The 21808-nt window shown below is 41.1% G+C and overlaps 2 protein-coding genes across 6 annotated transcripts in view; both read left to right on the top strand.

Annotated features, from left to right (window-relative positions):
* Positions 1 to 2965: 2965 nt before the first annotated feature.
* ncam3 (neural cell adhesion molecule 3) lies at positions 2966 to 12049 on the top strand. 3 transcript variants are annotated; one of them, XR_013492223.1, is made up of 17 exons: positions 2966 to 3255; positions 3987 to 4058; positions 4190 to 4390; positions 4567 to 4704; positions 4961 to 5104; positions 5644 to 5761; positions 6239 to 6393; positions 7040 to 7173; positions 7470 to 7605; positions 7762 to 7929; positions 8435 to 8554; positions 9043 to 9170; positions 9289 to 9457; positions 9572 to 9761; positions 9883 to 10008; positions 10598 to 11712; positions 11831 to 12049. XR_013492223.1 is itself a non-coding variant. In XM_078171937.1 (16 exons), exons 1-16 carry the CDS (start codon positions 3189 to 3191, stop codon positions 10638 to 10640), a joined length of 2106 nt encoding a protein of 701 aa, XP_078028063.1. In that variant the 5' UTR covers positions 2966 to 3188; the 3' UTR covers positions 10641 to 12049. The 3 variants fall into 3 exon arrangements, 2 of the variants coding, with proteins under 2 accessions (XP_078028063.1, XP_033495901.1); XM_078171937.1 differs by having other exon boundaries at positions 4964 to 5104; positions 10598 to 12049; XM_033640010.2 differs by having other exon boundaries at positions 10598 to 12049.
* A 5526-nt stretch (positions 12050 to 17575) lies between these two features.
* The window catches only part of mroh1 (maestro heat-like repeat family member 1), a 37478-nt gene continuing 33245 nt past the window's right edge, over positions 17576 to 21808 (top strand). For all 3 annotated transcript variants that reach the window (XM_078171936.1, XM_078171935.1, XM_033640508.2), the window contains exons 1-5: positions 17576 to 17733; positions 19303 to 19382; positions 19633 to 19778; positions 21360 to 21491; positions 21588 to 21750. In XM_078171936.1, coding sequence (XP_078028062.1) covers positions 19361 to 19382; positions 19633 to 19778; positions 21360 to 21491; positions 21588 to 21750 — 463 coding nt within the window. In that variant the 5' untranslated portion in view covers positions 17576 to 17733; positions 19303 to 19360. The remainder of the gene's footprint in view (positions 17734 to 19302; positions 19383 to 19632; positions 19779 to 21359; positions 21492 to 21587; positions 21751 to 21808) is intronic.

The raw sequence follows: 21808 nt of genomic DNA, 5'->3' as shown, positions 1-21808 counted from the left end.
AGAGTAGGTTCATATTGAGCACATGAGACAGGCATCACATGTCAGTCTGAAGATGTCGTGGTGAACGTTATGCTGCCTGTATCATCATCCAGCATCACCGCTTTGGCGGTGGGTCACTGATGCTCTGGGGAGCAGCAGTACAACAGTAGTGATTGTCAGACCTTATGCTGGTGCAGTGGGCCCTGGGTACCTCCTGGTGCAGGACAATGCCCAGCCTCATGTGACCAGAGAGTGTAGGCAGTTCCTGGATGATAACAGCATTGATGCCATTGACTGGTCCTCTCGTTCCCCTGACCTGAATCCAAATGAGCACTTATGGCACGTTATGTATACACACTACTGAGTCGCAACATAAGTTGCTGTGATAAAATTCATACATGTTGGATCAACCTGTGATTTCAATGTTTTACTTCTATCCAGAAACTGCAACTTCAGTAACTTTATCATCCTTAAGTCCATGTTTTGTGTATACATGTGCTTAAAGTGCATGACCATACATTTTCCTGTGAGCTGTGCCAAAACGCACAAGTGCACAGCAGCACTGTTTCTAAACAGATCCAGTTTACACGCTAACAGAGGACTGCTCACTGTATGGCTGCTGTACACAAGGCCTCAATCACTGTCACTGCTTGTTCCATTTAAAAGCTTATTGCAAAGGTTAAAATTGAAGAGCGTATATACAGCAATTGACCAAAGCACTTTGTAATGAACACTGATATCATTGTGTAAAGCCTCTGTGAGAAACTCTGGTCTCTGTTTCACTACATAAACATTTGTGTTGTTGTTGTTGAGCCTTGGCCATCGAGTGAAACAAAAGTTTTATCAATTGTAAGAGTTAACAAGAAAATGTGATATGATGTAGGGCGGCTGTCAGTGTGTGCCCACCCTTGGTAATGGACCTAATTTACTGCCCTCATTATGAGCACACTCTGTTCTAATGAGCCATAATAGCACCTACTGATAATCAACCTGATAGGTGGCCCCTTTGGACTCTACCCCTTTGATTGGCTGGCTGGACAGCAGTGTGGGGACACTGATAGGCTTTCAAAGGGGGGAGGTGGGAGGGGCAGGCTGGCTGTTAGCCAGTAGAAGTGATTGGACCCAGAGGGCACTAACACCACGTAGATGAAAGGCCAGTGACGTAAGCTGTGTTTGGGTGTTTCTGCTAAGGTATTCATTTTGCTGACTTCTTTGCCCCATTCATGTTAAAACATGAAGCGTCAAATTTACAATAATGTTACATTAATGCCAACATAAACGATGGCTCTGTTCTATTCAAGTGTGCCAGTAGGCCATGACAGTATGACAGTGAGCCAACATGCACAATACCAGGATCCCAAAACTGAAACAGCTACATGGAATTAAACAATACCAGCATCACAATGGCCTTGTAAGTCTGTGTGTGTGTGTGTGTGTGTGTGTGTGTGTGTGTGTGTGTGTCATCATGGCAGAATGTGGTCCTGGAGACACTTAATGTAGCAAGAACTGCCGCAGGAGTGGCCCAAGTACTTTGCCAGGTGTTTGTAACACGAAAGGGCGAGGGAACCCATTCCAGGCAAAGACCTGCCGAAGACTGAGGATCCACCAGAGATCTGCCTGGGCCCCATCCATCACGGAGGAATGGGAATTCCTTGGTGACTGAATGTCTGTCTCTGTGTTTGTCAGTCTCTCTGTCTGTGGAAAGATTTTGTCAAATGCACTTGCGTCACAACCGTGCAAGAAGCATTCATGCACCCTCACAGGTGTGTAGTTGAGATCAAAAAGAAAGCTGAGCTTGAAGATGGGTGTGGTCCAAGCAAGAAGGCTGGAAGCAGGAGGGTAAGAAGAGGGGAAGAGGCCCTCCATTTGACCCCCTGACCCCTGACCCATATTTGTTTTAAGTCACAGATCAATGAATTGTGGCCAGTGTGAACCCAACTCAAAATGTTGTCTAATTAATCGTATTATTTAGACCTGTGTTTTTCCTATTGTGACATGTCAAAAAGTTTGCTGTGGAAAAGGCCTATTGTTGCTTGCTCGCTCAGTAGCATGGCTTGCGATGACAGTTAAACAGAGCAGAGCCATCGTTAGTGTTTGTAGTAACAGTGTGTTGTGTACACACTACTGACTTTAATCAGACTTTTACTTTTAAGTCTTTGAAGTCTACTTTGATGTGACTCCCACTTGACTGCTTATACAAAAGCTTGTTTTTTAGCCCGATGATTGAAAGTACTAGTTGACAATTAACACCATCGAATTCAGTTTCTTTTGCAATCAGTGAGTATGGGCTGTTCTTCGAAGTTAAGAAAATGTTTTCTTTGAGGTAGAATGGGTGTCACTGATTTCAGTATCCTAGGATGTACATTTTCAGGAAATGTGAATGGTGGCAGCGTGGTGAATTTGGCATACTGTGTATGCAGTTTGTTGCGTGTGCTTGAGAAGAATGTGACCCTTTTCAAAACGAGAGAGAAAAAAATGATGGAATGATAAAAATATCTTTCTCCATCTCTTCCTCCCCGAGGGGGGCTGCCTCCCTGCTTTCATCCGGTAGCCTGAAGGAAGTGAGAGAGTGAGACAGAGAGATAGTAAGGTGGATAGTGAGGGAGGGAGAGAGACAAAAAAAGGAGAGATAAAAACACACACACACACACATATATATATATATATATATATATATATATATATATATATATATATATGCATATAGAAAAATAAAGACAAAGGATGGGTAGAGACACATGTGAGTCAAAGGGGAGAGAAATAGGACATGAATGAGAGTGGGCCGGAAGTCACTCGGTACATCGCCTTCCAGAATGACCAACAGTAACTCTGTTGGGGTTAAAGAAGGACGGGAGAGCAATGTTTTCTCTCTCTCTCTCTCTCTCTCTCTCTCTCTCTCTCTCTCTGTCCCCCACCCCTTTCTCGTATCCTCTCATCTCCACTGCTCTTGTGGCCCTATATAACCTCTGACACAGACCCTCTCCCCAACACAGGCTCCTTGTGTTTGGTGGAGAGGAACAGCAGGTGTCAGAGTGAAACAGAGTCAGATATATATTTCTTTGATTTTTTGTTAAGTTTGTACACTTAGTATTTGTGCACTCTGTCCATCTGAGCTGACCTGGAAAACCAAAACATTCAGATTCAACAGCAAAACCCGCAGCGTTTTGATTTGAAGTCATTCAGGATTTCCCATCAACAGCCAGGCGAACATGACGAACAAGACGGGTCTCATCCTGAAGGTGGCCTTGCTGCTGCTGGTGCTGCTGCAGGGCACAGGTAAGATCTGTTGACACTATTAAGATTTTGGAACTACAGACAGTGTTGTAGTGACATATTTTGATACACAATGCATGGCTGAAGTATTGAGACTTGGAGCGAAAAGTAAGTTTATGCTGCTGTGTAAGCAGGGAATAATTACGGAAATAACCAATATCTGACTCTGACTCCTCCTCCATGTCTGTATAAACAAGGAAAATACAAGTTTCAGTTAGTTTCTGTCTGTTTAAACAGATTGAAAAAGATATGTAACATTCCCATAAACAGTTGACACCTTTCTGCAGCTGAAAAAGCTGATGAATTAAAGACTTTTTTTTTTCAAAAAAAATTGTGTGCTATAAAATGTGATATGGCACCTTAAAAGACCAACAAAATAATTACCTTGAAAAAAATGTGAAATGTAAATTGCAAATTAAAGTAACTATTACATTATGGGATAAGTTTTGTTCATGTTTTCACATTAGATTATGGTGCATCAAACCTGCAAAAAAAATGACAAATAGCAATAATCACTGCTCTGTGATGCTAAAGTTGGCTAGTTTAGCAACAATGTAGAATTTACAATGTTAAATGAATCCGTTGTGCCATCAACTTAAACTTTGCTCACCCACAGAGCATCAGCTGGTGATACATAATTGTGTAATTGAGAATTACTGGGTTTGCCTCTAAATGTGTTTGGTGAAAAGCAGAAACAGGTGCAAAAGAAAAACTCTTCTTCTCTCCTCCTCTAGATGCAAAGATGGAAATCATGACTAGTAAGCAAGATTTCCTCGTCGGAGAAGAAATCATTCTGGTGTGTAAAAGTGAGTCATTTCAGTTTCATTTAATGACTATTGAAACTTGTCTATTTGCATTACATTTTCCAGTTTGAACCTAGAACCTTCAAAGTATTAACTTTCATTCTGTCTCTGCCCCCTCTGCTTATCTCATCCAGTCCTGACTGGAGAAGGAGAAATCACATGGTTTAAGGATGGCACGGAAATCGATGATAGCGACATGGTGAAACATGTGGATGAAACTGTCTCTAAATTGGTCATTAAGAAGGCTACAATGAAAGATGCAGGCAGATATACCTGTATGTGTGAGTTAAACAGCGGACCCATAGATGAAGCTCTGACACAGATTTATGTTTATGGTACGTACTGGTAGTTGTTGATGAACCTGTCTGGTGCAATAGAACTTTATTTAGTTAAAGAATACAGATTGGTAACATTTGATTGGTAACATTGACAAACCAAACCTTCTTTTGATGATATTGTTCATTTGTATTGCATCAAAAGTAAGCATCCCAATCTTCTCCTCTTTTGTCAGAGGCTCTTTCATTTGGAAGTACCCCCAGCTACCATGAGTTTCTGGAGGGCACAGATGGTTTGGTGCCATGCATGGTGACTGGCAAGCCAGTGGTGGATGTTCACTGGCTCAGAAACAAAGAAGAAATCTCCACTAATGGTAGGAGCAGCACCCTGGGACACTTAAAGCTCTCCTGCAGTTTGAAGAATAATTTTATGATTTACACAAAACTTCACACATTGTGTAAACTGCAGCTGCAGTGGTGTGACTGAATTTTAGACTTTCATTCAGAAACATAACTTTCTTTTCTGTCTTTCTGTGTTTGCCTGTCTTCACCTCTTTCCATCACTCTTTGTATCTTTTCCATCACTTGCTGTCTGTCTCTGCATTTCTGTGCTCCCATCTCCCACTTCAGCAGGAAAGCGTGTGCGTCAGCTGCCTGATAATACACTCCTCATTGAGAATGTGAAGAGAGAGGATGCTGGGACATACTATTGCCAGGCCCAGATCAGAGGAAGGCCCATTAATGAGCAACTCCCCATCTCTGTTGTCGTCAATGGTCAGTATATTTTTCACATCTAGACAGTGGTCAGTGGTTTGAAAGATAATATATGACACAAAGTTCCACAGGTGTGGATTTCAGGGTAGAGCGGGGCACATGTCCCCCTCAGTATTTAGAACATGTGTATTTGTCTCCCTCAATAAAAATCATGACAGTAGCAGAGGACTTTTATTTTGAAAAAATGAAAGACATGAACTCCATTGATGCAGAAAATGTACAAATTGGTGCACAAAAAATAACCAGAATGCAGGAAATATTTGATTTTCAAGCACTTGTGAGGGAGGGACCCCAGACCCCCTGTTTCATGAGCCCCCCCCAACTGTTGAAATGAAACCTACACCCTTGTAACGTTCCTTTCTTTCTTGCAGAACTTGTGTGTAACATAACACGATGGCACTTATCCATTATGGTTAGCTATGCCTTACTGGCTAGGCACAAACAAATTTAGCATTTTACTTCGAGTTTTAATTATGCCATGACAAATCTGACGTGTAAATGAAGCATCATTTTAAATAAAATACATGTCCCTCCTGCAGTTCTTCCATCTGTGCGACTGAGAGAAGAAGTGAAAAGAGTGATGGCCGGACCAGAAGCCAATGTTTCGTTGCTGTGTTTAGTAGACGGTGTACCAAAACCCAACATCACCTGGACCATGTAAGTCCTCGCTTACAGAAAGTTGGTCACATCTTTTTAGTATCTCCATAAAAGGCACATTATGCATGAGTGTATTGATAATGTACACATATAATGTGGATGTTATTTAGTACCAGTAGTTGCTCTGTTAGCTTTTGCATTGTACTTCATTGCTTTCCTTCATGTCAGCTGACTTTTCCTACACTTTTTTAAATTATAACCTTGTTTGGGACAATCAACCATCAGTAAATTAATTGGGTCATTTTGTGTGAATATTTACACTATTGCCCTCCACTCTCAGTATTGCTATTGTAGAATGACATCTGGTGTGCCAGTGGGTGGAGCAATGTGCATGTGTGTCCAAAAAACATCTCCTTATCAGCTTTGTTAATGGTCTGTGGCATCATCTCTCCCTTCTCCTAATTTTGAATCCATGTGAATAACAAATCCTTACAGTATTACTCACTGTGTTTTTCGCTCTGCCTGTCTCCCTCCCAGGCCAGTAGCATATGACCCTTCACATCATCAGTTTAACTCAGACCGCAGCCAGCTGACCATACGGTCTGTTGCCCGGGTCGACTACGGAGAGTACATCTGCACCGCCACCAACAAGATAGCTGAGAGCAGTGCTACTATTTTGCTTCATGTTTTTGGTTAGTTCAATTTCATTTTTTTACACCTCTGAGACTGATAGCTCCATTAGCTCACTGAAACACGACAACCGGGACAACAATATAACAAGCATGTGAAAGCACCGCCACTCTTACTGCTGCTACGCCCTTGTATCCAATGGTTAAAAACAAGGGGCACGTTGAATCTCAAAATGGTGTGTGTCTCTTTGTTATTGTTTCCGGGTTGAACAACACGTTTCTTTGAATCAGTGTAAAATGGGCTTTGAAGTCCTTTTTTTCTCTTGTTGGGTGGGTGTGTCATAGGTGTTAACCAATAAGCAGCAACATGTATAGAAACCAAATTCTACTTTATTTCATACCTGCTTTGGCAGTGAAAATGTATGTTTCTTGTGCCAATAAAGCCCCTTTGAATTTAACTGAATTAAGAGACACACAATGGGGTGTTCAACGCACCACCGTTTCTGTTTAAATAAATGTTTGGCTAAATTTGGCTACAATCAAAAGGTCGAGTCTGAGCAGGTGCAGGTATTTAGTGGTGATGAGTCAACATATAGAGCTGCTGATTGAAGCTAAGAATGATATTATGAATGAACCTGCTGTTCAACCATTTTGACATATGTACTTTATCCTGTTGCACTATGGTGACATTTAACACGTTTCATTTCAGAGGCTCCAGAGGTGTTTGTGTCAGCAGAGCAGCAGAGTGTATCAATGGGTGAGCGTGTATCTGTGTCCTGTAACGTCTCAGGCCATCCTCAGCCTGAGCTGCACTGGCTCAACAAGAACAATGGACGCACACTGGTAAGCATATATGGGCACATAACACATGCTTACATACACATGCACATACACACAATGTCAGCTGTGTCACAATAAAATTGACACAGTCAGCCTATATGTAAAACATAGTCCTTGCCCATTTTAATCAACAACTTAACAGCAAATTAACAACTGTATAAGCTCTGTGACTAGACAAACACTTGCTATCCAACTCACTGACATATTTGCAGTGTATTGACTTTTAACAGCTACTCCAAAGACAATACATCTGAGCATTTCCAAATTTGTTTGATCCAATCTGTTCCTTCCTCTGTTAGGACTCCACCACCGGTCGAGTCCGTGTCGTTGATGGTGTGTTGGTGATTGATGAGGTAGTGCCCTCTGATGGTGGACTGTATTCCTGCATGGCTGTCAGCATCTCTGGAAATGCATCCAGAGACATTGCAATACACAGTAAGAGTTTATGTCTATCTTTGTGTTTAAGAAAGAAAAGTTCAGTGAAGGAAAAGTAGATTTAATCTTTACCTGTCTGCATACCTCTGACATACTTTTGGCAATTTTTTCTCTCTCTCTTCCCTCCTCCACTCTGACCTGCCTCCTTGTACACAGCCCAGCCTGGTCCACCTCACTACCTGTCAGTCTCACCTGGACCAACTTCAGTCATCTTCTCCCTCAAAACCACACCCATCGATGGAGGGACACCAATCACAAGTTTTGTCCTGCAGTGGAGGCAAAGTGCAGCAGAACAGTGGAAGGAGATCGCAGTCCCAACTTCAGGTAAAATAATGGCTCCTCAGAGAAGCTTTGCAGTTGTGTATCATGACTATCAGGAGAAAATCAGTTAAAATCACACCATAACATTATTCTGTCTTAAAGGTCCTGTGTGTGGGATTTAGGGGCATCTATTGGCAGAAATGGTATATAAAACTATGTTTTCATCAGTGTATAAACACCTGAAAATAAGAATTTGTTGTGTTTTTGTTATCTTAGAACGAGTTGTTTATGTCTAAATACAGAGCAGGATTTCTCCCATATTGTTTCCACAGGAGCCCAGAACAGACAAACTGAACACTGGCTCTAGATAGGACCATTCATGTTTTCGCTTTTTTGCATTGGAAATCATAGTTTTCCTTCACTCTTGCCACACATGAGAAGGTTCAGTTCTGTAACCTCACCACTAGATGCCTCTACATACTACACACTAGACCTTTAAAATACCCAAATGACATTTAATTATGCACAGTAGCTAATGTAGTATCTTTCTGTGTGCTTGCTTTTGTAGGTCCTCTAACTCTCACCAACCTCAAGCCATACACATTGTACACAGTGCGTCTGGCTGCCTTGAATGCCATGGGAGTGGGACAGTTCTCGGAAACAAACACCGTCCGCACCCAGGGAATACGTAAGTGCTATCAACACATCGGCAACATACACTGACAACACACACCATATCAATATTTCAAGCTATGTGTGCAGCTTTAACTGTATATGCAGCATTTGTGTGTCCATATTTTGTGTTTACGCATTTAAATTAATGTATAGTGTGTGTAAATATTCATTTACGCTAGTGTATGTGGTATATACAGTACAAGGCATTTCCTCCTCATCTACCATCACTCATTTTTCTTGTTCATCTTTCATGCTGCCATCATCATAACATTCCCATGACATCATCATCCCCTGCCCGATGCTCATTAATGCTGCTGATGACACCATGTAATCCACTGTCATCCATCCACAGAGGGTAAAGACCACACACTTATCTACTAAACAATAAAAAAATTACTGACATGCTCAGCTAATCTGTATTTAGCCTATATGAATAAAGATAAGGTGTTAGTTATTATTCATAACTCTTATAAGTGGATGTCTCCTGTCTGTGCTCTGTAGGTGAACCAGACAGTCCAGTGTTGTTGTCCAGTGAGATGAAAGTAGAGGGCAACTCCATCTTCATCCCTCTTAAACAGCTTGATGATGGTGGAACTCCTCTGCTGCACTTTCACATGCGATACAGACAGGTAAGAGACGGTATAAGTTTGTCTCTCGTTCTCAATGAATTATTCTTCATAGGTCCTTTTGTTTTTCTTATTGTTATCCTTTGGTCTTCTCCTATGCTGTCTTTTTATACTCTCTCAGAATAAAGAGCGGAGTGAGTGGAAAAATGTGGAGCTGCCATCCGATGCTGACTCTATCTCCCTTCAAGACCTGTCCTACGGCTCAGACTATCAACTGGAACTCAAAGCCATCAATGCTAATGGTTCCTCTATCCCTGCCAGGTTCAACTTCACCATCGCAGCACAGCCTGGTATGTGGCTTCCCATGCCCTAAACCAAATCCAAAACCAAAATCCACCGAGAAAAACATGTTTCTTGCCACAACAAAGACGTTTATTTCACCTTGACTTTTTTATCTCTCCCAGTGAGCAACCGCATGACCAAAGGCAGCGTGATTTCCATCGTCATGGTGATCTTCTTGGTGGTATTCCTGGTGGTAGATGTCACCTGCTGCTACAGAAATCGCTGCGGCCTGCTCATGTCCATTGTGAAACTCTTTGGACAGAAAGTCCCAGGCCTCAAAATGTTTGAAGACGGAGAGGTAGCCACCAATGGGTGAGTAGGTGCTACAGAAGTCTGTGAGAGTATATCCATGCAACATGAATATTTTAACAAAATAGCTTATTTTTGTCTGTCATCAAGTTGCCATCATCATATTTCTTTTGTGTGTCTGCAGAGAAGTGAAGCTGAAGGGTATAACAACTCCAAGAGCCAGTGTGCATGATGCAGGGGTTCAGACACTCACTAGGGACGGGCAGCTTGCAGAGGTCACCTGCGACAAAGCCCCCCTCACCAAACACGAGTATGTTCATTCACTCTCATATACAGCAAACCTACTTATTGAAGAAAACAGATTTGTGTGTTTAAATACTTGTCCAATACTCCATCCATAGACAACTGCAGGAATGAATAGTGAACCAAAGTCTAAGCTTCCATAAACATTTTTCTTAAGTCTGTGCCTGCCCCTCATATGCAGAGCTGATGGCTACATTAATAAAAGTAAAAATGTGCCATGGAACAGAAGAGTTACTGAAATCTCTGTTTGCAGCCTATTATAAGCAAATGTGATGGTCTTGTGAGTGGATTTTGATTGGCTGTCAATCATTCATGAAATAGCTTGGAAAGTGATTCCAGTGACATTGTTTGCCGCGGTCATTTTAGTTTTGGTATGGACTCTACCATCCACTTGAGTTAGTGGGATTTTTAAAAACTATATTTTTATAATTATAGCTACTGTTATAATTATCCTTCAGCCTTGTGTGTTTGTCTTATGGCTATTTCTGCTCATTTAGTCTGTCACATAAAGATCAAATGTATATCACAGAGTAAATGATTGATCTTTTGCGTTTTTTAAATCAACATCTCACTGATGATTTATTTCTTTCCTACAGGAAAAAACTGTCAGGCAGAGACCTGCACTTTGACGATGCATGAGACCAGACACCAGAGAAACAGGAAACAACAAATAAGACAAGTCAACGGACAAGTGATAATGTAAAGACAAGAAGATATCAAACAATCACTGAGTCTTAATAACTGAGTCAGAACAGTCAGCGATCCTTACCTTCAATACAACTTCCATGGGAAAGGTCAATCATTACTGACAGGCTGAGGGAAAAAACTCAGATGTTGTTGAGGTTTATTTAAACTGTTCTGTTTCAGACGTCTGTGCTGTTGGAGTGAGAGGACAGTGGGCTGAAAATCAGCTCGCATAAAGAGCTGTTGTTGTTCTGTGTGCTCTGATGTAGATTAGGTCAAAAGACAAATTTTACATTACAATTTTACAAAAATTCATTTTACAGGGTAATTTTGATGTCTTGTGTTTTACAGGGTAATATTACTGGTGTTATAAATTTAGCTTCAAATATTTTCTAAAAGTCACAACAAATGTTTACCTTCAGCCTTTTGAATGTTGTGCACAGACACAAGATCTTATTTTATATTTACTCTTTGGTAAATGTACCATGGATATCCTGTGTAATGCGCTGAAGAATTCTGTTTTTTACCTATATGTATATATTTTTTATTGTTATTAATGTTTTTATTAACATGCAACGTGGCTGCTCTCCTGATGGTTGTATAAGACTAAACATCTTATACTTTCAGATGAAATAACACTGTATCCTGATACTGACCTGTATTTTGAACCATTTAAAGGACATTTCAGCTTAAACTAAACTTGCCTAACCTTTATTTAATTATCATGCACTAATATTTATTGTTTTTAAACCATACATGAGAGATATTTATCACGAGAGGCTTTGAACTTGAGGCCATATTTGATTTTGTAATCAGCTCTATAAGAACTTTTTTTTTAATTCTCAGCACCTAATTCACGGGAGCATGTAATTAAAAGCAGCTTTTATTATGAGAACCTTCTTTGATGTACCTGTAATAATAGGTGTCATGTAAAACATATATACACCCAAACAAAGTTGACCACTGCTGTAAGTTATTCTGGACTTATTGTCAAATTGAAATTTACAGTAAGTAAACATGTTCAGAGGTGCTGTATGTGACTCTGGAGAAAGACAGATGATTCTTGAGTTTCATTCCCAGGGTGTCAGATACTGATGTTGTTATTTGTCAGCCTAGACTTGACAATCATCCATCTTTCTCCAGAGTTACACACAGCACCTTTCAAGTGAAAATGTTTCAGGTCAAATATTTAATTTACAGCTTTTTGTTTAGAAGATGCTATGCCGTCTTTCATGTTTTCAAGTGACCTGGCCGTCTTATTGAAGTGTTATGATATTGTTGTAATATTGCATTGACCGCTGTACATGGCTGTACATACACATGTTGTTACATCTTTTTGTTTGATAAAAACTTCGACTGTAAAAGAGCTTCATGTCTTTTGTGCTCACGAAATAAATCTTTGTTTTCTCATTTTAATAGCATCTCTGTCACAAACAGTAAAAGCATGAACACAGAATGGTCTTTCATGGCTGAAAAAATCAGAACTACCATCTGTTCAGAGAGCCATGAAAAGAAGAGATTACACTGAAGACTGAATTCATCATACAGGTTTCTAAAATCAACAGAAACTACATCTGTGGGGAGGTATACCCAGGTCCAAGCACCCAACACCTTTACATTTTAACACAGAATTTACAATCACACCCACTGTGACAGGTTTTCAAAGGAGTTTAGATTTTTTTTCTCCTTTTCAACTCTTGTATTTTTCCCAACTGATGTACAGAGTTTTAAGTATAATCTTTTTTTAAAGACATACAACAATACAAATATTTTTAGGGCTTTTATGCTTTGACTTGATTGCCGCTGCAGCAAGGACAAGGCCTTTGTACATGGGGCACCTACTCTACCAGGTGAGCTAATGGGCACCCTAGGTATACTCTTTCAAATGGCATGAAAAAGTGCTTTAGTTATGTTAGGTGGATGGGAAACAACAGGTGTCTGCATGTCAGTGTGATACTGAGTTATAGACATTTGAGGTTAATCTAGCAGATTTAATGTAGATTTTTAAACTTTATCAGATAAACATTTGACCATTCTGTACAGCTGTGTTGAAAACAAAAGTAATCAAACCCAACTGAAAAACTGTGGAGGTGTGAGTTTGGGTTTTGCAGGCTTGGTGTCCTGCCGCTGTGGACATGATGAGCCAATCGGCTCTTATCCTGAAAAAAGAAAATCTAGCTTCTGCTGCTAAATGTGTACAGCACAGGTAAGACTTTAGCAGCAAATACAGTGTTACCATATTTGGTGATATACATCATTGAGCTAAAATGTTGAGCTGTCATCCCTGGCAAAATTGGCTGGTCTTCTAAAGTGTAAGCATGTAAGCATTTCCATGTCTGTATAAACAAGGAAAGCAGTGGTTTCACTTGATTTCTGCATGTTTAAATAGCAGAGAAACCATATTAAAATCAGTTCTACTGCATCAATGATGGTGAGTCAGCTGCTGAACACCACTCAGTCCTCAAGCTGTCTCATGTGTTTAGCAACACCAGGAAACAATGAGCAAAAACAGGAATTCAAGAGGTGAACCTGATCTGGCAGATGTAATACTGAACAATGATGACTTTGACGAATGATAGTGACAAAAAGGTTTGGCCTCTTCCATACGCTCTTCCCCGGGTACTGTGAGCTCCAGCATAATCAGTTGTCTGGTGGAGTCTGAGACAATGATTATGTCTGGACAAAGCCATGTTGGTGTTATTCGGGCTGGGTGCTGTTTTCCAAGATCCAGTTCCAGTTTCCAGTCAGGGGCAGTGGTGAGGGGCCAGCCTCTGCACTGGGTTGTATGTGGGGCTTCTCTCCGGCTTTGAGGAACATGTTGGTCTTTGGCTTGTGGTGGCCCTTGATGGTGTCAATAGCAGTGGCAATGCTTTCAGCAGCTGCCCTAAGTACCTGGTCGTAGCACCAGCGATGCGCCCGTCTACAAGGGCTTTTGGGCAGATGCTAAGGAGATGTTCCAGGTTTCCCTTTCCTGGGCAAGGGGAGCAGGATGATGTTTCACTTTTGCCCCAGACGTGGACGTTTGCAGGACTTGGTAGGGCGTCATAAACAGCTTGGACTTTAAACCTAGTGTGATGGAAGTCTGCTTTCCAGATGTTGGGCCATGTGATCTTTCATTGATATGGATATTCCTCTATCAGGCTATCTGCATTTTCTCTCTTGAAGAATATGAGAGCTTTCGGGACACTCTCCAAAAATGAAATTCCTTAAGTTTTGACAAAATAATCTTTATTACCTTTACTCTCCCAGGTGTCTGAAGACAGACACACTGACTCTTATATGCAGCTGACAAACTATAACACTCCTGTTTTATAAAACAGATGGACATATATGAAGCCTGAGTTCAGTGCACACAAAAAGCATATGAATGCACTGGTGTAGCTTTGGGTGACTGGAAACCTGCACTGTATTATTAACATAAAAGAGATGCTGCCAGTCTTTTGGCTTGTTTTGCTACAGAGATCTCATAATCATCAAATTAAGACTGATGCTGTGCCATTCATCAAAAGTAGTTCTCATAAAAATTTTATTCTTTGTACACCCTATGAAAACTGTCACCCAAAGGTTCAAGCTTTCTCTGTGAATACCCAAGGGTTAATTTGTTTTGCAGATGGGAAATTCAGCATTCCAAAACAAGATATCACAGGAATACAGATTTGAAGAAGCAGTGTGTAAGATATTTGGGGGATTTAGGGGGACTTAGCAGTGAAGATTGCTGATTGCAACCAGCTGAAACTTGTTTGAATTCCTTCAGTCTTCATTGTTCCAGAGGTTTTTACTGGGAGCCAGATTATCCCCATAGGAATCTTCTTCTTCAAAATAAACAGACCAGGCTATTAAAAAACGATAAAAACACTCAATAAAACATTTTCACGTCACAAATCAATGTTTCTCTTACACTTTTCAAGTTGTCGCTGACAGGCCGCTAGCTCAGCACCTTCTAATGTGCGCTCATCTTTTTTCTCTAATAACATAAGAGCTACATGTTCAGGAGGTTTTAGGAGCCAAATTATCTGCAGAAGTCTCCTCCTCTTCAAAACAAACACACCCACTGATTTACAATAATAAAAGTAGTGATTAAAGCAGTTTCACGTTAGAATAACAGTGTCTCTCCAATGATGCTGGCTGCAGGGGTCTGCTAACTACTTCGGCTGAAGCGAAAATAAGAAAACACAGTAACACCAATGATCAGTGTTAGGTTTGTCTGTTTTGGGCTACTGTAGAAACATGGCGGTGCAACATTGCGATCTCCGTGGCCGAGGCTCATTGTAAGGTAACAAAAACACAATGATTCTCATATTCAGGTGATTATACACTAAAGAAAAGATTTTTATATATTAGAAATTGTATCAAATTTCTGCCAATATATTCCCCTAATTACTACGCTGGACCTTTAAAGGACATTAAAACAGTACCATGTAGTATCCATTCATATCTCTGTGTGTAAATGAGTGTTGATGGTGGGGTGGGCCTTGTGTGTACATTTAGATCACAGATTGTGCCTTTAATGGTTCTTGGGGATCAAAGTGATAAACCAGGACTCTGACTCCAGTGTAAACAAAATGTAAACATGCAGAATCGGTCCAGACAGAATTGTTTCATTTCAGACCTTTCAACTGGTTTCCCAACTGTTCATGAGAGACACAGTGCGTCAGGAAAATGACTTCAGGAGTAAATCCAACAACCCTGGATACCAACAAGTGGGCCAGGCAGCATAGTTAATGCAAAATAGCAAACAAGGCTCCAGGTACCCAGGAAGAGGTGCTGAAAGCTCACCTCCAAACTGCAGAGCAGCACATTGCCTGTCAGGAGGAAAAGATAAATGAGCTTGCCACCAGGCTCGAGACAGAGATGAAAGAGAACAAGGTCTTGCAGAAACAGGTGGAAGATTTGATCAATGAGCTCCGGAGAGAAAGAGCTGAGAGACAGCATGAGCAGGACCTGAAAACAAGACTTGAGCAACAGACCTCAGCCAACCAAGAGCTGACCACTAAGCTCAAAGAAAGAAAAAGAGGCAAGTAAGGCTCTCCAGGCAGAAATTACCATGCTCAAAGAAGAGATAAAGGAACAGCAGGAGAAGACCCTGGTTGCTTTAATGGTCAAACTCCTGGTAGAAGAGGAGGTCTGTGTGGACAAGGTCAAGCAATTAATTTTTTTGTCACATATCATATGAATACAGTTTCAGTGAAATGAAATTTGTAAATTCCATCAGTTTGCACATTTAAAACATAGTAGTAATAATAATAAACACATGTAGGCAGGGGGATCCTTCTGACCCGAGGGTAGAAGCTCTTTCTGACTCTCTCAGTGCTAGCCGGGTGTATTTGGTACTTTCATCCTGACCTCAACAGGGAGAAAAGGCTTTTATCCTGGTGTTGGAATCTGTAATGATTTTCCTGTCTTTATTTTGCAGGTCCCAGAGAAAAAAAAGAACAGTTCACAGTAGAAAAGATTCTGCCACTTCTTTGATGTGAGGCGGAGATGGAACAAAGGCAGTAGTCCACATCCATCTGAGACTCCTACACCACAGCAACACAGGACCTTCCCGTCTCAGTAACAGTAACAGAGTGCAGGGTGGCACGGAGGCTCAGTGATCAACACTGCGGCCTCACAGAAAGACCCAGCTGAACTCTTTCTGTGTGGAGTCTGCATGTTCCTCCCCATGTCTGTGTGGGTTTCCCCCAAGGATGTTGGCTTTCTCCTACACACAAATGACATGGGGAAAACTGTAAATATGGGCGGCAGTAGCTCAGTCCATAGGGACTTGGGTTGGGAACCGGAGGGTCACCTGTTCAAGTCCCCGTCCAGACCAAAATATGGAGCATGGACTGGTAGCTGGAGAGGTGCCAGTTCACCTCCTGGGCACTGCTGAGGTGCCCCTGAGCAAGGCACTGAACCCCCAAACTGCTCAGAGCGCCTGTCATGGGCAGCCCACTCTGACATCTCTCCACTTAGTGCATGTATAGGTCCAGTTTGTGCATGTGTGTGTTCGGACCTGTGTGTAATTGACAAACAGAATGAAAAATTGAATTTCCCCTTGGGGATTAATAAAGTATTAGTAAAAAAAATTAAAAAAATAACTGCCCCCAATTATTTAGCATGCAATAAAGAGACAATAAAAAGCATGTTAAAATTAAAGCTCTGTCTGTATTGTTGTGTTTCTTGGTAGTTAGTTGTATAGTTGTGTTATTAAGTGGTACTACAGCTAACACTGTATACTGAGTGTTACAGGACAGCTGGACAGTTGGAGACAAACTTTGGATAGTATACACCAGATATGCCCATCTTCACCTGCAGCAGATGTCATGCACAAACCTTTATGTATTTTGGGTTTGGGGGTCCCCTTTTGTAAAGTGCTTTCACACATTGGGCCACGTGTCACACATCGGGACAATGATGGAATTTAGGACGAGGACACGTCTCCCATAATAGCCAATGGCAGAGAACATTTATTTTGCTTTAATTTCTAATAACTGCGACTCACAGCCAAGACTGTGCCGCTAGCCAAGAAGGTGATGCCAGTACTCAAAAGCAATCTGCCATGAAACAGAAAGAAGATTAAGCAACTATGTACAGACGAAGCAGAAGTACCATGACATTTTCACCAACAATTGATGAAGGCACAAAATATCATAAAAATCAACAGAATGCAGGAATTCAGTGCTTAATGCTCAAAACTTTAAGTCATGCAAACATGCGACGCACATACCACGAGAAAAATGAATTTGATAATGAGGTAAAGTCCTGCATAACAGTCTCTATAAAGCAGTCTTGTGCTTCAGTACAACAGTGACAGTGTGCAGAGATGTTGAGTAGCAGTTCTATGTGCCTCAGTGCTGTGTCACTGACTCTTTGGCCCCGCCCCCTGCCTGATACGCTCCTGCTGACTAGTAGCACATGACCAGGCGTGTTTACACCTGCAGTGACAGAAGGACATACAGCGCCAACACTGACTGTGCCACTGACAGGGACGCCTATTGTTTAAACCGAGATAAGAAGCCTAATTGTCGTGAGAGGTCATTGTATAGCGGTCGCCCACCGGGACTCGGTAAGTTAGCCTCGTTAGCAAGGCTGTTGTTTTCCTCCCGTCAGTGATGTGAGGACGCTGTCGGCTCTTCCGTAGCAGCTGCTGCTAGGTTAGCATGCTAGCGTGTGTCAGTGGGTTAGCTCGCTGCTGCAGCATCACCACCCAGGCTGGTTAAAGCCAGAAATTCAGTTATGACGCCAGCTACAAAGAGCCTGACGCTCAGGGTTTAACCCGGCTAACACTGTAACATTTGTTGCTTTTAATGCCATCTGTACGTAGCTTCGTAATCTCAGAAGTCACTGTTAGCTAATTCGTGTTGGATTCAGTTGGTGGTTGTCATAGTAGCTACAGAGGTGGCCTGGGCAGGTAGCTAAAGCGAAGGAAACTGATGTGACAAGTAGATATTAAAGCAGGTTCAGGTAATCCAGATAGACTGCAAATGTTTTTGGTTGGCGAGAATAATGTTGTCTTAATATTAGCCTTACTGAGGCTGCTATAGAGGTCTGTGTGCCAGCTGTATCCCATCATGCCTGTCATGTTAATTAACCGCTGGGTCTGTGTCAGTCATGTGAATGAGAGAAACTGAATGAAGCTAAATCAAGACTGTCTTCAGAGAGCTCCTGTGTTCTGATGTGACAACCAAATCACTTATTGTAGCCAGATATATACAGCTGAGCAGCCAATATTTGCACCAGGCATGAGGGGGATGTACATTTGTAATATTTTCAGTGAACTGGGATACTGAACTTACTTTGCCTTGGAGCCACTTTTGCTGATTGAAAGGAGACCAAGGGCTAGTTATTAAACAAACATCATTAATATTTATCAGTGTATTTAATAAGGGATCTGCCTGTTTTCAACCTTTCACCATTTGCTGTTCTCACTCATCTTCACCAAGAAGTAAATCCAGCGGTAGCATCCCTGCACAAGTCAGGTGTATGTTGGGGTATTTATAGGGTTTGAGGACATTCAGAGCCGTACATCTGTCCAGGAGGCCATGGGATCCTCCCCCTGTGGCACAAGAAGTATTTCCCCATATAACAGATCACTGTTATAAAAGGGAAGTCTGTAAAAATGTTGACAGGACACCTTGAACTTCAAACAAGGGCAATTATTGCAGTCTGTATTATGATTTTTTTCATTATGATTCATGGAGGTTTTATACTAGAAAAATAATATAAGTGTATCTGTGACATCATCACATCATAAAGTCTATGGGCTAAGCGAGAGAAACACTACTGCGCGTATTCAGTAGTTTGCCCACGCTGTGGGAATAAATCTGGGAACTATACATTTTTACATTTTATACATCTACAGATTCTTCAATGGACTTTTTTTTAAATAAACAAGCTCTGTTTTGATTGACTTTTCATGCTCTCTCCTTATTTACATTCAAAGTGCAAAAAATTGAATTGGTTTATTTTCATGGTGAATTAGAAAATAGTTGGTGGCTACAGAGCTCCCTATCTGGCCCACAGGCAGGAAGTTGAGTATTAATGCTGTAGGACCTTGACTTACTGCTAAGATATATGACATTAATATTCACTTTATATTCACATTTTATATTTTGTTCCTGAATCTGTACCCCAGGTGGGAAGCTACATCCTTGGCCTCAGGCTCCAGGAAGCCAGCCCTCTTGGTGTCCACCATGGAGGAATCGGATGTGGAACGTGAGCTCAGCTCTCCTCTCCTCTCCTCTCCTCTTTCCATCAACTTCTTTAATGTTTGCCGCAATTCAGCTACAGTAATCCATTTGTTCTGTTTGACACAGTTCTGAATGCCAGGTCATGCATATTTTCCCCCAGATTTTCCAGTTTTGCCGCACAGCTGTCTCAAACTTTGTCTTGCCATTTGTATTTACGCAGTTTCCCTCTTCTTCCTACTCAGATTTGTCACTGTTATGTTGTGTTTGCCCTCTAGAGGTGACCCTGGCGCTACTAGATGCGGCCACTGATAAAGACGCAGAGGTCCAGGAACAGGTCAGAAAGTCTATGTTGACCCTGGGAAAACAGCAGCCAGACAGAGTGTTAGCCATGTGCCAGGACTACCTCCTTAAACACCCAAAGGTAAAAAAAAAACAAAAATAAAACATCAGGAAACATCTCTGTTACACTGTATGTCTAACACTTCTCAGGTTGTCAGCCTCAGGCCTGCATAAGAGAAAGCTGGAACGAATTATCAGTATTCCTGCCACAGACATGATCTTTAGCCCTTGTCAGACATGCCAGATCAGCATGACTACATGAGCATGACTTCCATTAACTCGGCTTTTAGTGCTGGTGTTACTTTTAGTGTCGTGTCAAAACAGCTCACAGTTACATATAGTGAGTGCTGAATGCTGTGACTGGACAGTGCAATCATACTGTATAATAACAGTACAATAATACTGTACACATTAAGTGGAAGCTGCATAGGAAGCCCCCACACATTTGAGTGAAAGATTGGTACTTCTGTGATGGAAATGTCTATAGTTTTGAAAAAGATTTGTCTTGACTTAAGTAACCACTGCTAACAGTAGTCTGCTGCTAATCTGTTAAATCTGATCACATTTAAAAGGCCTCTCAGAGCCCCCAGCATGTGATTTAGTTTCATGTATGTACATGATGTAAAGATTGAAACAAGTAGTGATATGTCTGTTGCTGTCCAAGAGGGTTTTCAGGTTTTACAGATGGCAGTCAAGCAGGATGAATCATTACTGATTCATCTTGTGATTACTTTCTCTCTTATTTTCTCTCTCAATCAATTATCAGTTTACCAATGAAATGTGAGAAAATGTTGAAAATGTCCATCACAGTTCCCTGAAGTTAGACCAACAGTCTAAGCCGAATGTTTTGTCAATTTAACTGATAGAAAATGGACTGTAGTACTATTAAAATTGGGTGCTGAACTGGGTACTAAACTAGACACAAACACACACAGACAGTGAAATTAGAAAAGAGCAGAAGAACAGAATTTCGTTTTAGTTGACAAAGTCAGTCCTGTAGCCTGTTCAACAACTTTTTTTTTTGTTGTTACACATAGAGTAAAATACTGAAAAAGTATCATTATGTACTGGTATCAGTTTAAACGTGAATGGTACCCAACCCCACATACTACTGGGATGTAAGTTGACACACACCTCCCAATACGGTTTCTGCACTGCTAACATTTTACCTGCATGGGCCTATAGAAAAGAATAGAATTAGACTAAAAGGCTTTCTTGAATGTGGCCTCATGTTTAACAGGAATATATTCTTCAAATACAGATCTTTGTTTTTTTCTTGCAGCACATTTGCTCCTCAGAAATCTCACCATAGAGCTCTTTATCAGTTTGTTTCTGTATGATGCTGCAACATGCTATCATACTGTCACAGCCCCTGACTTGATTATCAAATGTTGGCATCATTACACTGAGGAAACATCTTGGGAAACATCAGTGACATAATAGATAGATACAGCGGATGTTTATTGAGATGTGCTGTATCATATTTCACTTTGCCTGTGTAAAAGCCAAATGCAGACATTTTACTGCAGATAAATGAATGCTGTGTCATTTATTAGCATTCCATTGGTTTTGATATTGTAATTTAAATGCGCTCTTTTTGTTATTCGCGTCGTCCTTCTCTTGTCTCGTTTTTCTTCATCTTCCTCACCTCGTCTTTCTCTAGTTGGTCGTGAGCCACAGAGTTGTGATTCTTCAGACTATTGAGCTGATTGTGGGGTGCAGGATAGAGGAGATAAGTTACCCCAGAATAAAGAGTATCATCACCTTGGCCTCAGATGAGATGACGCGATCAAAGGTAAAGTATGAGATTTTAATCATTCATTTTTTTATGTTTCTTGCAAAATGCAGATGATAAATGATGTTTCTTTCTCCATCTTCTTGGTTCACTCAGGAGGTCATCCCTGATTGGCAGCAGGCAGCCAGTAATATCTTGGTTGCTGTGGGTAACAAGCACATCAATGACATCATGGAGGAGATACTAAGCAAGTTTCAGCCAGGGCTCCTTCCTCACTTCTTTGTGGTCCAGACACTAGCAAACCTTTCAGACTCCAACGGTAAGCAAATATTTACACACACAAGTTCAAAGAAACATCACAAGGCCATAAGGAAGCA

Source organism: Epinephelus lanceolatus, chromosome 10 (genome assembly GCF_041903045.1).
Source record: "Epinephelus lanceolatus isolate andai-2023 chromosome 10, ASM4190304v1, whole genome shotgun sequence".
NCBI lineage: Eukaryota > Metazoa > Chordata > Actinopteri > Perciformes > Serranidae > Epinephelus > Epinephelus lanceolatus.
The sequence above is the reverse complement of the archived record's forward strand: the minus strand, read 5'-3'. Positions and strand labels throughout refer to the sequence as shown.

Coding starts and splice junctions, on each gene's coding strand:
- ncam3 (XM_033640010.2), top strand. CDS start 3,189: ATGACGAACAAGACGGGTCTCATCCTGAAGGTGGCCTTGCTGCTGCTG. Junction 4,705..4,960: donor AGAAGAAATCTCCACTAATG/GTAGGAGCAGCA, acceptor CTCCCACTTCAG/CAGGAAAGCGTGTGCGTCAG. Junction 10,009..10,597: donor GCCCCCCTCACCAAACACGA/GTATGTTCATTC, acceptor TCTTTCCTACAG/GAAAAAACTGTCAGGCAGAG.